Source organism: Delphinapterus leucas, chromosome 4 (genome assembly GCF_059928025.1).
Source record: "Delphinapterus leucas isolate spDelLeu-1000000601 "Yukka" chromosome 4, BTC_Dleu_Yukka2, whole genome shotgun sequence".
In the NCBI taxonomy this organism is placed as follows: domain Eukaryota; kingdom Metazoa; phylum Chordata; class Mammalia; order Artiodactyla; family Monodontidae; genus Delphinapterus; species Delphinapterus leucas.
In genome coordinates, this window is record NC_143132.1 from 96,001,565 (window position 1) to 96,014,177 (window position 12,613).

Genomic DNA, 12,613 nt, shown 5'->3' on the forward strand with positions numbered 1-12,613 from the left:
CAATAATCATTTTTCTAATAAAAACATAAAAAACTCAAATGATATGAAGAGACAGTTTTGATAACACCATTTTGCAAAGCAACCTAGGCAGATCTAAAAATCAAGTATTATTTCTTGTGGTGACCTGAGTGAGAAAGAGTTCAAAATACTATACCTCTGGTGTCTGCAAAGAATAGTCAGCTCTTCACTTAGAACACTGACCTTCTACCACTTATTTCTCCCATCTAAATATAGCTCCTAACTATGCAAAGTAAATATAGTTTTTAGTTATGCAAATAGTCTGGTGACCATCACTAATATAATTTCCATCCTTAGAAATAATTCAACAGTTGGTACATTTCAAACAATTGCCTACTGAGTTTGAGGGGATTTTTAAAATTCAAAAACCTACTCTGACTACATTAACTAAACATACCCAATTACATCAGTGTTGACACTAAACATAAGGACCTTTAGATAAGAGGTTAATATATTTAGCATATGCTTTAATTTTTTTTTTAAAAAGCCTGTTTTGACTTTTTTAAATGAGCTTCCTCTGGATGTATTTGGTTTGTTGGGCAACCAATTCAGTGACTCACAGAAGATAATGAAAAATGTTCCCCAGCCAAGGACTATCTCCGTGCCCCCTTCCCAGTAAAATACCTTAGTCTACATACAAGTTAACAGAGAGCTTAAGAACCATTATACTAAGGTAAGTTGATAAGAAAAGTTAATGTTTCTCAAAATTCAGTTTCTGCTACTGAGTTTGCTTATGGGAAAAGGAGTGAAAATTACTAGACTTGAAGTCAGAAGAACTCCATTCAACTCCTGATTCTACCACTTACCAGTTATACAACCAGAAGCATGTGACCCATCTGAACCCACCGGTTTCTCATCTCAACTTCAAAAGGGAACTACTTCGCCAAGTTTTGAGGAGTAAATTTTCAAAATGTGAAGTAGCAAGCATGTATTACTACGCATGAACTCCCCAAAAACTTCTTTCTTAAAGGTTTGATTACTGGAAATTTTCAAATTCCCTTAAATTGCTTAAAATTCACATAAAATTGGAAAAAATAACAAAACACACCAGAAACGCTGGCAAATACTGCAAAACATAACATAGTAAAAAGATGGGGAAAAGAATCTCACAGCTTCCCCAAATAAAAACTGAATTCAAATTAATAAATTCTGAGACAATAAATGACTACATCCTGATGAAGGACAGTGTCAATTTTAACCAAACCCTATAGCACATTCAGTTTCAGTTCAGTAAATTCATCACCTTTTTTTTTTTAACCTTTATCATGGTTCTCAGATATTTTTTCTCACAAACACAGAGCAGGAATATTAGGCAAAGTAATTTATCCCAAAAATGCTTATGTCAGAGCAACCAAGATTGGACCAAGAACATCTGGCAAATAATGTGGCCACCTATGGACATGTGAGAGTCCTAGTTACATTAGGGCAAGATATCATAAACGTCAAAAGGGGCATTCCACATTTTGAGAATACAGACAATTCTAAACACTATTTTCAGCGTGGGACCAGGCCAGCTGTAAGCATGTCCAACAATGTGAGAACTGGCTTGAAGTCAATTCTGCTTTAAAATCAGTTAAACAATATAAACTTACCTAGTAGCCACAGGCAAGGAATTTCCAAGAAGTACTGACCGGTTTGGAATCAGCAAGTAGCAAACTACCCTGAATTCAAGTCTGAAATTATCTTCATTGGGCTTCAGAAGCAAATCACTCTCTTAAAACTACACTGTAACTAAATTTCCCTCAAAACCTGAAAGGTTTAAAGCACAGGCCATGAAACCTTAAGTTTCTTGCCCAAGCTCTAATCTTGCTGTAAATAAACTTCAGTCGTTTAATACTTCTGTGAAGCAGAAAGGGCAGAGATATTTCAAGGAATAAAAGCTAATTAATAGTGGAAAAATTAGATTCTTAAGATGAAACATGGCCAGTCTTTTGTGGTACCAATCAAATAAAACTGTACGTGTAAAACTGTTCAAAAACAATGCTTGCCACATTTTAAACACTTAGTGTTAGCTATTATACTGATTTTAAGTAGGCAAATATTTAAAAACCAGATCAACGAACTGAATATTTAATAGCCTAAATCTTATCTATTAGCCAGCCATTCAAACTCTTAGAATGAACTAGTGTAGCCTACCAGATAATGCAGTGGGAAAATAAGTTTAAAATCTCTTTGCTGAGACGTTTTTATACTAATGTTTATTTAATCTAAAATAATGTTGGGCTTCCCTGGTGGTGCAGTGGTTAAGAATCGGCCTGCCAATGCAGGGATACAGATTCGAGCCCTGGTCCGGGAAGATCCTACATGCCGCGGAGCAGCTAAGCCCATGCGCCACAACTACTGAGCCTGCGCTCTAGAGCCCATGAACCGCAACTACTGAGCCCACGCACCACAACTACTGAAGCCCGGGCACCTAGAGCCCGCGCTCTGCAACAAGAGAATCAACCGCAATGATAAGCCTGTGCACCGCAAGGAAGAGTAGCCCCCGCTCGCTGCAACTAGAGAAAGCCTGAGTGCAGCAATGAAGACCCAATGCAGCCAAAAATAAATAAATAAAATATTTTTTTTTAATTTAAAAAATAAAATAATCTTTATTCTAGCTGCCATAATTTTTTTTAATTATTCCTCTCTTTAAAAAAAATTCTTGGTGACTAGAATCACGAAGTTTTCAGATAAATCTGTCTTTTGCATTTGTCTCCAGTACTGATCAAGTCTGAATATTCAATTACAGAAACAATGTCAGAAATCCTAAATATACCTTTGAAAAAACGCTGTTTGGAGCCCACCACCAGAGTTGTTTGGGCTACCGATTATATCATTTGCAAATAGAGATAACACCAAAGTGTAAATTATCTTGAGTCCTAGGAAAACAACTGATTTAGTCATCAAAAAGCAAGATGTGTGAAAACAAGGACATGGCTTGAAAAAGAAGCCCCAAATCCTCCACTCCCTGGCTATATAATCTTGGGAAAGCCACTTGATCTCTCTGAGCCTCATTCTCTTTATCTGTAAAATGGGAATAATCCCACTTCTCTCAGTAGGTTGTTTGGAAGATCAAATGAGAACACATACAGGAAAGCACTTTATAGCCTAAAACGTGTAATACAAACATAACATATTATTTAGATGAGTTTTTCCTGTTGTTGCATGAGTAGTAATAAACAGTTATATTCTAAATAGACTTTTAATTTCAAAGTAAACCATTACCGTTATTCAAAATTGCTATTAAAAAAAAAAACTTGCCTTGGATTGAGTCCTCTTCCCATTTCTCATGCTAAATTTCTCCTTCATTTCTTCTAAAATTACCTTCAGTTTCTTTTCTTCAGGTGTCCCTAAGTATTTTTGGTTCACGTGAAGATAGCAATGCCATTTGGCTGATTCAAAGCCCCAGTGGCAAGTCCTTTTGTCGGGTGATCTGTGAGAATGCATCACAAATGTCTGGGGTGCAAACATTCCACAGCACTCCAGACACTGAATACACGGGGCATCTGGCTGAACATAAAATTGGGGTGCAAATAAACCCTGACATTTGCCTAAGCATTCATGTTCCACTTCAAAGGCACTGCCAGTTTCCTTCAACTGGGCCAATGAGTTCTTAGCAGGAAGTATACTACCATTTTGAGGAAAAGTGCGTGGCCGCAATAAAGCATTACACAGTCTTTGCGCATCAGTTAATGTGATCAGCCCACAGGACGGGGCATTGAATGGAAGTATTCCCAGGACCTTCAAGATATGAAGCTGGTCTGATGTACACCTTGAACAATAGATGTACAATTCATCACATACTGTATTTATTTGTTGGAGTGAAAATTCTCTGAGAACAGAATTTAGGACTTGGGGCAAACAGAGTCTCTTTTCTCCTCCAACCTGAAAACAAGAAATAGACTCCCCTTCCAACACAGTCTGGGTGAGTTCTGTGGAGCTATCAGAAGGGATGAGCAGTGGACCAGGAAGAACCTGAGGAGATGGAAGAGGCAGAAACACAGTAGGTGACATGCTTTCTTGGGAATACCGAGCGGAAAATGCTGCTGGTCCACCCAGAGAGCTCTGGCTACTTAAATGGAATTGTGCCAAAGTGTGTTTCAAACTGGGATTTAAATGTAAAGGTTCAGGCACAGAGGCACAGGTTCTTTTGACATGCTCTTCATCAGTTTCCATTGGCGCTTCATAGTCGTCCAAGTGTTCCTTCTTTACAGTTGGCATCTTGTTTACCATCATTTTTCCATTTGCATGAATGTCTGTCATCATTTTTTTCACTGGAGGGCTGCCATCATCTCCCATCCCGTTCAGTTTTTTATTTGAGCCCTGAACCAAGGAAAAATTTGTCTGTAGGTTTTCCATTGCTAAAAACTATTGTGTTAAATAAGTGAGTCTGAGATTTGCATTGTTAACTAGTTGCTTATTTGAAGAGAGAAACACAATGTATACCAATACTTATGGTAACTTACTCGAACAGAAAATTTAAATTTCCAAAGAGACCTCCCTAAACTACTCAATAGATTTTGCAACTTTGTTTTGGTTCTGCTTATACTCCAAGTATAATTTCACTGCAAGTGCTATAAAATTTCTTATTGTCTAATAACACAGAAAATAATTTTAAGAGGCACACTTCCGAGGAAGCCTTTGTTTTCTTAAGTTCTTCAGATATACGTATTAAAATAAAGTTACCAGTTCTCTCAATTCAAGATGTCCAAGTTCAACGCAATAGTTTGGTTTGGTTTTAAGCACAACACACGAAAAGTTTATGCAATTACTTGAGTCAAAATTATGCACCCAAATTTAGTATTTGGCACCAAGGACACCAAAAAAGGAGGGAAAAAAGTATCTTCTCTAAAAATGATGATCTGTTGGTCTGTGTGGACAAAATGAAGGCTTGTATAAATCCTCACACCAGTTAAGAAGAGTCTCTGACTCCGCTTGAACTTCTACAATTAAAAATGAAACCTAAAGAAAAACTGCCCAGTTATCTTCAGGATTACTGTTCATTCTTCTTTTAATTAATCTGGAAGAGAAGGGGGTTGGGGGATAGTTACATTTGAATTTGCTCCAGAGCCCAAAGGGTCAGTTTGAAAATAGTTTCTTAATCTTAAACTGAGTTCACTTTACCAAAGGTGACACTTGAGTGATTCCTTTAAATCTAATACCAGTTAACTAGAAGTACCTTCATTTAAAAAGGAAAGCAATTCGGAGAATGGGTAAAGGTTGCAATAATATCCCTCAAAAGGGAGAGGGTTACTCCTACTCAGAACAGGAAGAACCTTAAAGAGATCATCTCACCCAAAACTCAATACTAAAGGTTTTCTCAGTTATGCCATTTTAGCTAAAATCACCTATTACTTCATCTCTCAATTAAAAAAAAAAAACCCACCAGTTTCATCCAAAAAAATCAGATACTAGTTAACATACCTACCATATGTAAGTTACAATCTTAAGTGCATAATTCATCTAGTCAGTGTAGGCTATTTTTCTGGAATGACTGTAAGCAAAAATTAACTTTCCCTTTAAAGGGTTAGAGAATTTGCTTAATGGAAGCCAAAAGCTACAGACTCCACTCCTGGGAATCTCCATCCTTGAACAAGACTAATCCGGGACAAAAAGCACAAGGCAGACAGACCTCACAAAGAATGCAAATGGAGGAAGAGGGAAAAAAAGAAAAGATTCTTCTTCCACTTCCTTCTTGAGAGAAATTCCAAAAGGAATCCCAATAAATAGAAATTTTTGCCTCCCAAACTGCGAGGAATTTACCTTAAAACAGACCCAAAGGGTTAAGGACCAAGGCCACTAGCCAACGTACTGATTTCGCCCACCACAGGAACACCTCAGCCAACGCTGGCCAAGGAAGAGGGGAGGAGGCGAGACCTAGAATGGGGGAGCCCCCAAACCCTGAAATCCTCGGCCCACGCAAAGCCACCCACCCATCTCAAACCCGAGGAGGCGGTGGGGAGGATGGGACCCGGGACGCCTCGGGGCGTGCCAGGGGGTCGTGGGAAGTGGAGGAAAAGGAGCACTCCCCCCGCGGTCTCGGAACACCCCCAGGGCCCTCCCCACACCACCCCGCTGAGTGGGCCGCTGGGAAGACTGGAAATCCCCCGTGCACCCTCTCCCCGGGAAGTTCTCGGGTGTTACCTCAGCACCCCTAAGGCTGCACCTCCCTCGCCCGCCCGGGACCAGAAGAGAGAGGGGCGGGTGGGGAGCCCAGCCGGGATCCCCCAGCCGCTGGGCGCCGACCAACCGGGTCGAGCCCGGGGCATCCCCGCGCAGCACAGACAGGCGGCGGGGGGGCGGGGACTGGCGCCCAGGTCTCCGGGGTCCCGACGGCTCCGGTCAAGTGCAGCGCCCTGCCCCTGCCCACCACCCGGCATCAGCGAGACAAGATACGCCGTGAGACACCCGCCCCGCGCCCCCACCCCCCGGGGCTCCGACCTCACCCGTGACCCGCGCATCCGCACCCCCGACTCCGGCCTCCGCGCCCCAGGAAGCCCGATGAGCTTTGTTAACTCCCCACTACCCCCGGCGCTGCCGTCGGGCGCCCCGGGGACCGCGCGCCCCTTGCCTCCCGCCGCGTCCCCCGAGCAAGCCGAGGCCGCACCTGTGCCAGCCGCCGCCGCCGCCGCCGCTCGCCCGCTCCCCTCGGCTGTGCCGGCGCCGCTCCGAACCCCACACACATCGCTACACACAGCCCTCTGACGTCACCGAGTCCTCGGCCCGCCCACGTCACTGCGGAGACACACGGCTTCCCGCAGACGCCGCCGCCGTCTCCGGCCGCCCGGGGCAGAGCGAGGGCGGAGGGGTGGAGGGGCGGGGGGGAGGGGAACGGAGCCAGCAGCGGCACCGCGCCCGCGGGCCGGCCGCCGCCTCGCGGCTCCTAGCCCCTCGGGGACGCGCGCGCCGTCTGCACTATTGTGGCTCCCGAGGGCTACCCCGGCCCGTCGCCTGGCGCGCGCGCCCCTCCCCCCAGGCGCGCGCCCGGCGTTCCCAACCCCGCGCGCCGTCTGGGCGGCTGGCGCGCGGCGCTGTCTGCGGTGCACCCGGCGCAGACAGGATGTTCCCTCCCCGCCCCACCCCCACCGCCGCCCTCCCTCCTTCCTTCCTCGAGTCGCCCAGCCGGCTGTCTGGGGCCGCCACCGCCCCGCCCCCGCCCCACCCGCTGCTCGGTGGAGACGGGCCAGACCCGGGGGCGCCCTGGTCGCTCGGCCGCCGCACTACACGGAGAGAGGGGGCAGGGCGGCCGCGCGGTGCACTGTGCGCGACCCCAGCAGCCGGCAGGGCGGAGGCAGGGCCCGCCCGGCCGAGCGCCGCCGCCCGAGGTCAGGCACGGGCGACCCTCCCCCCGCGGGGCGCAGCTGGGCCGCCCCGCCCCGGAGGCAGCCGAGCGGCGGCCTCCCAGCTTCGCACCCCCCACAGTGTGGGCCCTGCGCGCTGGGGCTGCCCCCCGCCCCTGCGGGGCCCCCCCGCCCGAGGGCCGCCCCGCCAGCTGCTGGCGCTGCGCTCCGCCCCACACCGGCGGCCCCCGCCTTGCCCGGGCGGCCTCCGCCCAGGCGCCTTGCCGGGGCTGACCTTCTCCGCCATCGGGCCGGGCCGGAGGGCTGGCCGAAGTTCCGGCAAAACAGAGAGAAAACATTTTTGTCCCTGCTTCTCAGACTCCCTCCTCCCACCCCCTCACCAGACTGCTCTCTCGGTTCCAAAAGGGAGCTAGAAATTACATGTTTCTACAGTGTTTCCTGAGGGCTTTGGGGTTTTGTTTTGGAAGCGATCAGGAGATGAGACGAGGAAAGAGACGACTGAAGAGCTTTCGGCTGTGACCCTCGGGGCCGGACAGTGGTCTCCCTGGTCTGTGTTCCGCGGTGGCTAGTTAGCATATTGAACTCTGCCGAGCTACTCCGTCATATTTCGAAACATAAAAAAAAAACCCTTTTTCCCGCCCCACCGCAAAATCAGGAGACTGACCCCCAGGTCTCAGTGCACCAAATTCAGAAGACTCGAGCTTCGTCCCCCTCCTTTTTTTTTTTTTCTTTTTGCCAGTTTTCGCCCCATTTCTCCTGGTTTTACTGCTTCGAGGTCACTCGTATGGGGTCCACATTTGGAGCCAGCCGACTGGGAATACCCCTGTGCACATAGATTTTTTTCCCTCTTTTCCTCCCAACGGGCCTACTAAAGGCTCACAAGCCTCTCTTTCGCTCCACACACACGTTCCGTTCTTTACACCACGATCGCCGTGCTCCCGGGTCGTGCCCCCTTCTCCCACCCCCCATCTTCCTCTCCTTCTTGACTGCCTCCTTTCCAGAACATGAATAATTCCGCAGCACTTCCCATCTGTTATTGCCATAGAGACAGAAGCTCAGCAAAGATAATGATGTTCTCTGTAGAGCCAGTTGGGGGAGAACAGCATCTGCGAGACTGGGGGATAGATTTTCTAACCTCAAGAAGAGTCAGAAGGCCCGGCTGAAGGTCTGATGTGGAAGACTGGACAGTCCTGAGACTTGGCATCTGGTCAGCTCTCGGTACTCGGCTCGTGTCTAGCCAGAAGAAACAATTTTTAGAAACCAAAATGACAGATTTTTTAAAAAATGATTTCAAACTGCAATTAATGATAAATATTCAGTACTCATTTTATCAACCATAAAAATAATTACTTGCTAGCACATCCAAAGGCCTAAGGGCCAAAATCAATTGGACAGTAAATAGACTTTTGAGAAATCAAACACATTATCCTCTCCCCTGTTCTTTTGATTTGCTTTCCCCTGGTATATGTTTTTTTAGTGAAGGATCTTTTGTGCTGGTGACTTTATGTACAATGGTTTGAGAAATAGTGACAGGCAAATGTGACTAGAACCAATCAAGCTTTGAGGATTTTTTGTTTCACTATTCATCAAAGTACGAAATGTACCAGATTAAAGTTCACTTTGCCCTTGAATTCCCAAGGTCTTGGCCTCAAAGGTACAGGTTTGAACTCAAGTGAAACTAAGCAGGGTACATTTACATAGACCTGAGGCAGATGGGAAGGCACACACTAACTGACATTTTTGCAGACCTACTTAAGGATGTTTGGAAACTATCGGTAAAATTGACTGTATAACATAAAACAAAAAGCACTGAAACAAATGATAATGGTTCTTTATCTGAGAAACAGAATTGAATGGACACAGAGAATACAGGCCTTAGAAAAAAAATCACGGTGAGGTAATGAATATTGTAATCCCCACATACTGATGGTCTTCATCAGTGTTGAAAAGTCAGTTTAAGTATCAGTTAGTAAATAGCTATTAAACTGGTTTTGCATAGCCTCCTACCTTACCATCTTGGCTGCCAGCAGGTGCTGAGCAAGGCCACAGTGAGAGTGTGTGCCTGTGTGCACGTTAAAATTCCAAACGATTGGGGGTACGGGGGCACTACCTACTGTCTCATCTTCCATTAAACAGCACAGATAGAAGATGCAAACTAGCTGGTACTAGGTGGTCTAGAACTTCTTTTTCAGTAGTTACAGATGTCTAGTAATAATAGAAACCAAGAATTTAGAGGTTATAAATTTGAAGACCAGCTCTGCCCTCTGACCTGATAAATGGTTTGAAGCAAATGCTTTCTTCTTGTCTCCATTTACTGATCTATTGATAATGACCTACTAATATTAATTATGAAGAACATGGAAGCAAAAAAGGGTAAAGTGCAAACATTCAATATAAATTCATTTTATTTTTATGAAGTATGGGGAAGAAAAGTCAAATAAATGTTTATTGAGCGTACCAACAGGCTTGTGTTTTCGTTTATACCTTCTGCTCTTTCCTTTTTAAAAAAAATTTTTTTATTATTTTATTTTGGCCACATTGCATGGCTTGCGGGATCTCAGTTCTCTGACCAGGGATTGAACCCGGGCCACGGCAATGAAAGTACCAAATCCTAACCATTAGACCACCAGGAGACTGCCCAGATATGATCTCTTCTAGTTTTGCCTCTCCCCCATTTCTCCTTCTGTAACACTAATTAGGTAATATTAAATCTCCTCACTCTGTCCTCCATGTTTTGTAATCTCTTTTTCATATTTTCTACTTTCTGTTGTTCTGTGTTGCCTTCCAGGTGGTCTAGGTAGTTCTTTAGACGTACCTGCCCTTATTCAGAAACTGACATTGGCACAATATGTGTATATACTTCTGTGGCATTTTACCACATGTGTAGATTTGTGTAGCCACCACCAAAATCAAGATACAGAATGATTACATCATCACAAAGATATCCCCCGTGCTACCCTTTTAGAGTCATACCCATCATTCCATATCCTCACTCCCCATCTCTATGCCCTTGAAACCACTGTTTCCATCTTTATAATCTTATTTCAAGAATGTTATATAAATGGAATTATACATATGTGACCTTTGAAATTGGCTTTTTTCTTTCAGTATAATGCCCTTAAGATCCATCCCAGTTGTTGTGCGTATCAGTAGTTGGTTTCTTTTTTGTTGTTGTTATTCGAATTGTTTTAAATTAGTTTAAATTAATTAATTTTAAATTAATCAATTCTTTTTTTAATTTAATTTTTATTGGAGTATAGTTGCTTTACAATATTGTGTTAGCTTCTACTGCACTGAAGAATGAATCAGCTATACATATGCATATATCCCCTCCCTTAACCTTCTGCTCTTTTTCAAGAGAAACTAGTTGTAGCCTGATGGTTCTAGTGCCTCTTCTCCCCCTTCCTTGATCCACAACAACAAAAAAACTTGTGTGAAATATTTTAAAGCAGCAAGTCAGATGCTACAAGTTCCTTCAATTTCACAAAAGAATCTCAACTATTTCCTTTTCCATCTCATTTTTTTCTGTAGCTTTTCATTTATTTCTCCTTGTCAGAATGATGGGGATGATGGGGATGATGATGATCCTTAGCTTTCTCAGAGCACTTTCGTCTTTTTCCTACCAATCCTCTTCCCTGTGCACTTTACTCCCCATGTTAGTTTAATGCTACTGTCCCTGCCAGTGCAAAGTTCCTTCCCCTCATTGACTAGACTTCCTTCTGGGGCGCCATTCTTCTCTTAGCTGCCAAATCAATACTAGATCTACAAGATTCCAATTCTCATTTTCATGCTTTAAATAAGATGAGAACCAGATGTTTTAAAAACGATTCACCTCCTCTTCCTGAATAATGTCACATAGCAATTCTTTTCTTCGGGTCTTTTTTTTTTTCTACTTATTTTGGCTGCATTGGGTCTTCGTTGCTGCGCACGGGCTTTCTCTAGCTGTGGCGAGCAGGGGCTAGTCTTTTCGTTGTGGTGCGCAGGCTTCTCATTGCAGTGGCTTCTCTTGCTGCGGAGTATGGCCTCTAGGTGCACGGGCTCAGTAGTTATGGCTTGCGGGCTCTCGAGTGCCGGCTCAGTAGTCATGGCGCACGAGCTTAGTGGCTCCACGGCTTGTGGGATCTTCCCGGACCAGGGCTCGAACCCTTGTCCCCTGCACTGGCAGGCGGATTCTTAACCACTACACCACCAGGGAAGCCCTTTTCTTCAGGTTTTAACTTGGGCCCTACGGAATTGGAATGGAAGTAAGAGAAAGAAAGCAAAAAGGAAAGGGTAAAATAGAAAAAGGTGATGTTAGAAATGTTTGAATTTTCAGGCTTAAATTGCAATAAACTCTAAAATCAACATAACAGACATATTAAGTGTATTTCGTTGTCACTTCTCGGAATTTCATGAGTGGTTAGAGAATTTGGCAAAGTTGCATTTATTGCAAATCAGAGAACTTCGTGTGTTTTTTTTCCAAACCAAAAAAAAAAAAAAAAAAAAGGGAGGAGTCATAATTAGCCCTATGATGTTGCCAAGCTATAATTCAAAACCGACAAGTTGAGAGGTGTTGTCTAATTCATATGTAGTGCTGGGCTATAAGGGCTCACAGTGCTTCACACTTTCCTTTGAGATACATACAAGAAATTCCCTTTTTAATAAAAGAGGTGTCGAGTTCAGGTCACGTGTCAAACCACTTTGCTGATCAGTGGCAGAACAGTGGTTAGAACTAAATGCATCTGGCCCCCAATCAGTGGACTTTCCATTCTTCATTTTCTCACTCTTCTTGGTATTCATTCAAATAAGCTTTAAGAACCGATTCAAATTAGCCCAAAAAGAGCACATATTGAAACTTACAGAGTAGGTAGCATTGTACCAATTGTTATGGCATATTTATCACAACCCACAATAATACCTGTACCATGTGCAGCGGTCTCTACTATTTTATTCTGCTCTGGTCTGTTTCTTTGTATTTTAATTGGCTACTAATGCATCCCAACCTACAGTTTAAGAAACAATGTGTCAAAGAATAATAATCAGTGTTAACATTTACATAGTGTTTACTATTGCTAGGCTCTTGTTCTATTGTATTTTACATATGATAACTCATTTAATCTTCACAAGCCAGTGAGGTAGTGGCTGTTATTATCCCATTTTATAGATGAAGAAACTGGCACAAAGTTGTGCTCAAAATCACACAGCTAGGTAAATCCTTCCCCTCAGATTATGAAAAAGATTATACTTGATTTTCAAATCTGAGTTCTATGCGGGATCAATCTGGATGTAAAAAAAAAATAGAATTAAAGTTTATATTATATGACCTCAGGGTC

General features: G+C 44.1%; 1 protein-coding gene across 4 annotated transcripts in view; it reads right to left on the reverse strand.

Moving 5' to 3' along the window:
• SKIL (SKI like proto-oncogene) overlaps positions 1 to 6,827 on the reverse strand; it is a 30,027-nt gene extending 23,200 nt beyond the window's left edge. For 2 of the 4 annotated variants that reach the window (XM_022572488.3, XM_089910877.1), the window contains exon 1: positions 3,262 to 5,747. In XM_022572488.3, coding sequence (XP_022428196.1) covers positions 3,262 to 4,359 — 1,098 coding nt within the window. In that variant the 5' untranslated portion in view covers positions 4,360 to 5,747. The other 2 variants (XM_022572480.3, XM_089910876.1) reach the window with 2 other exon arrangements.
• Positions 6,828 to 12,613: the final 5,786 nt, after the last annotated feature.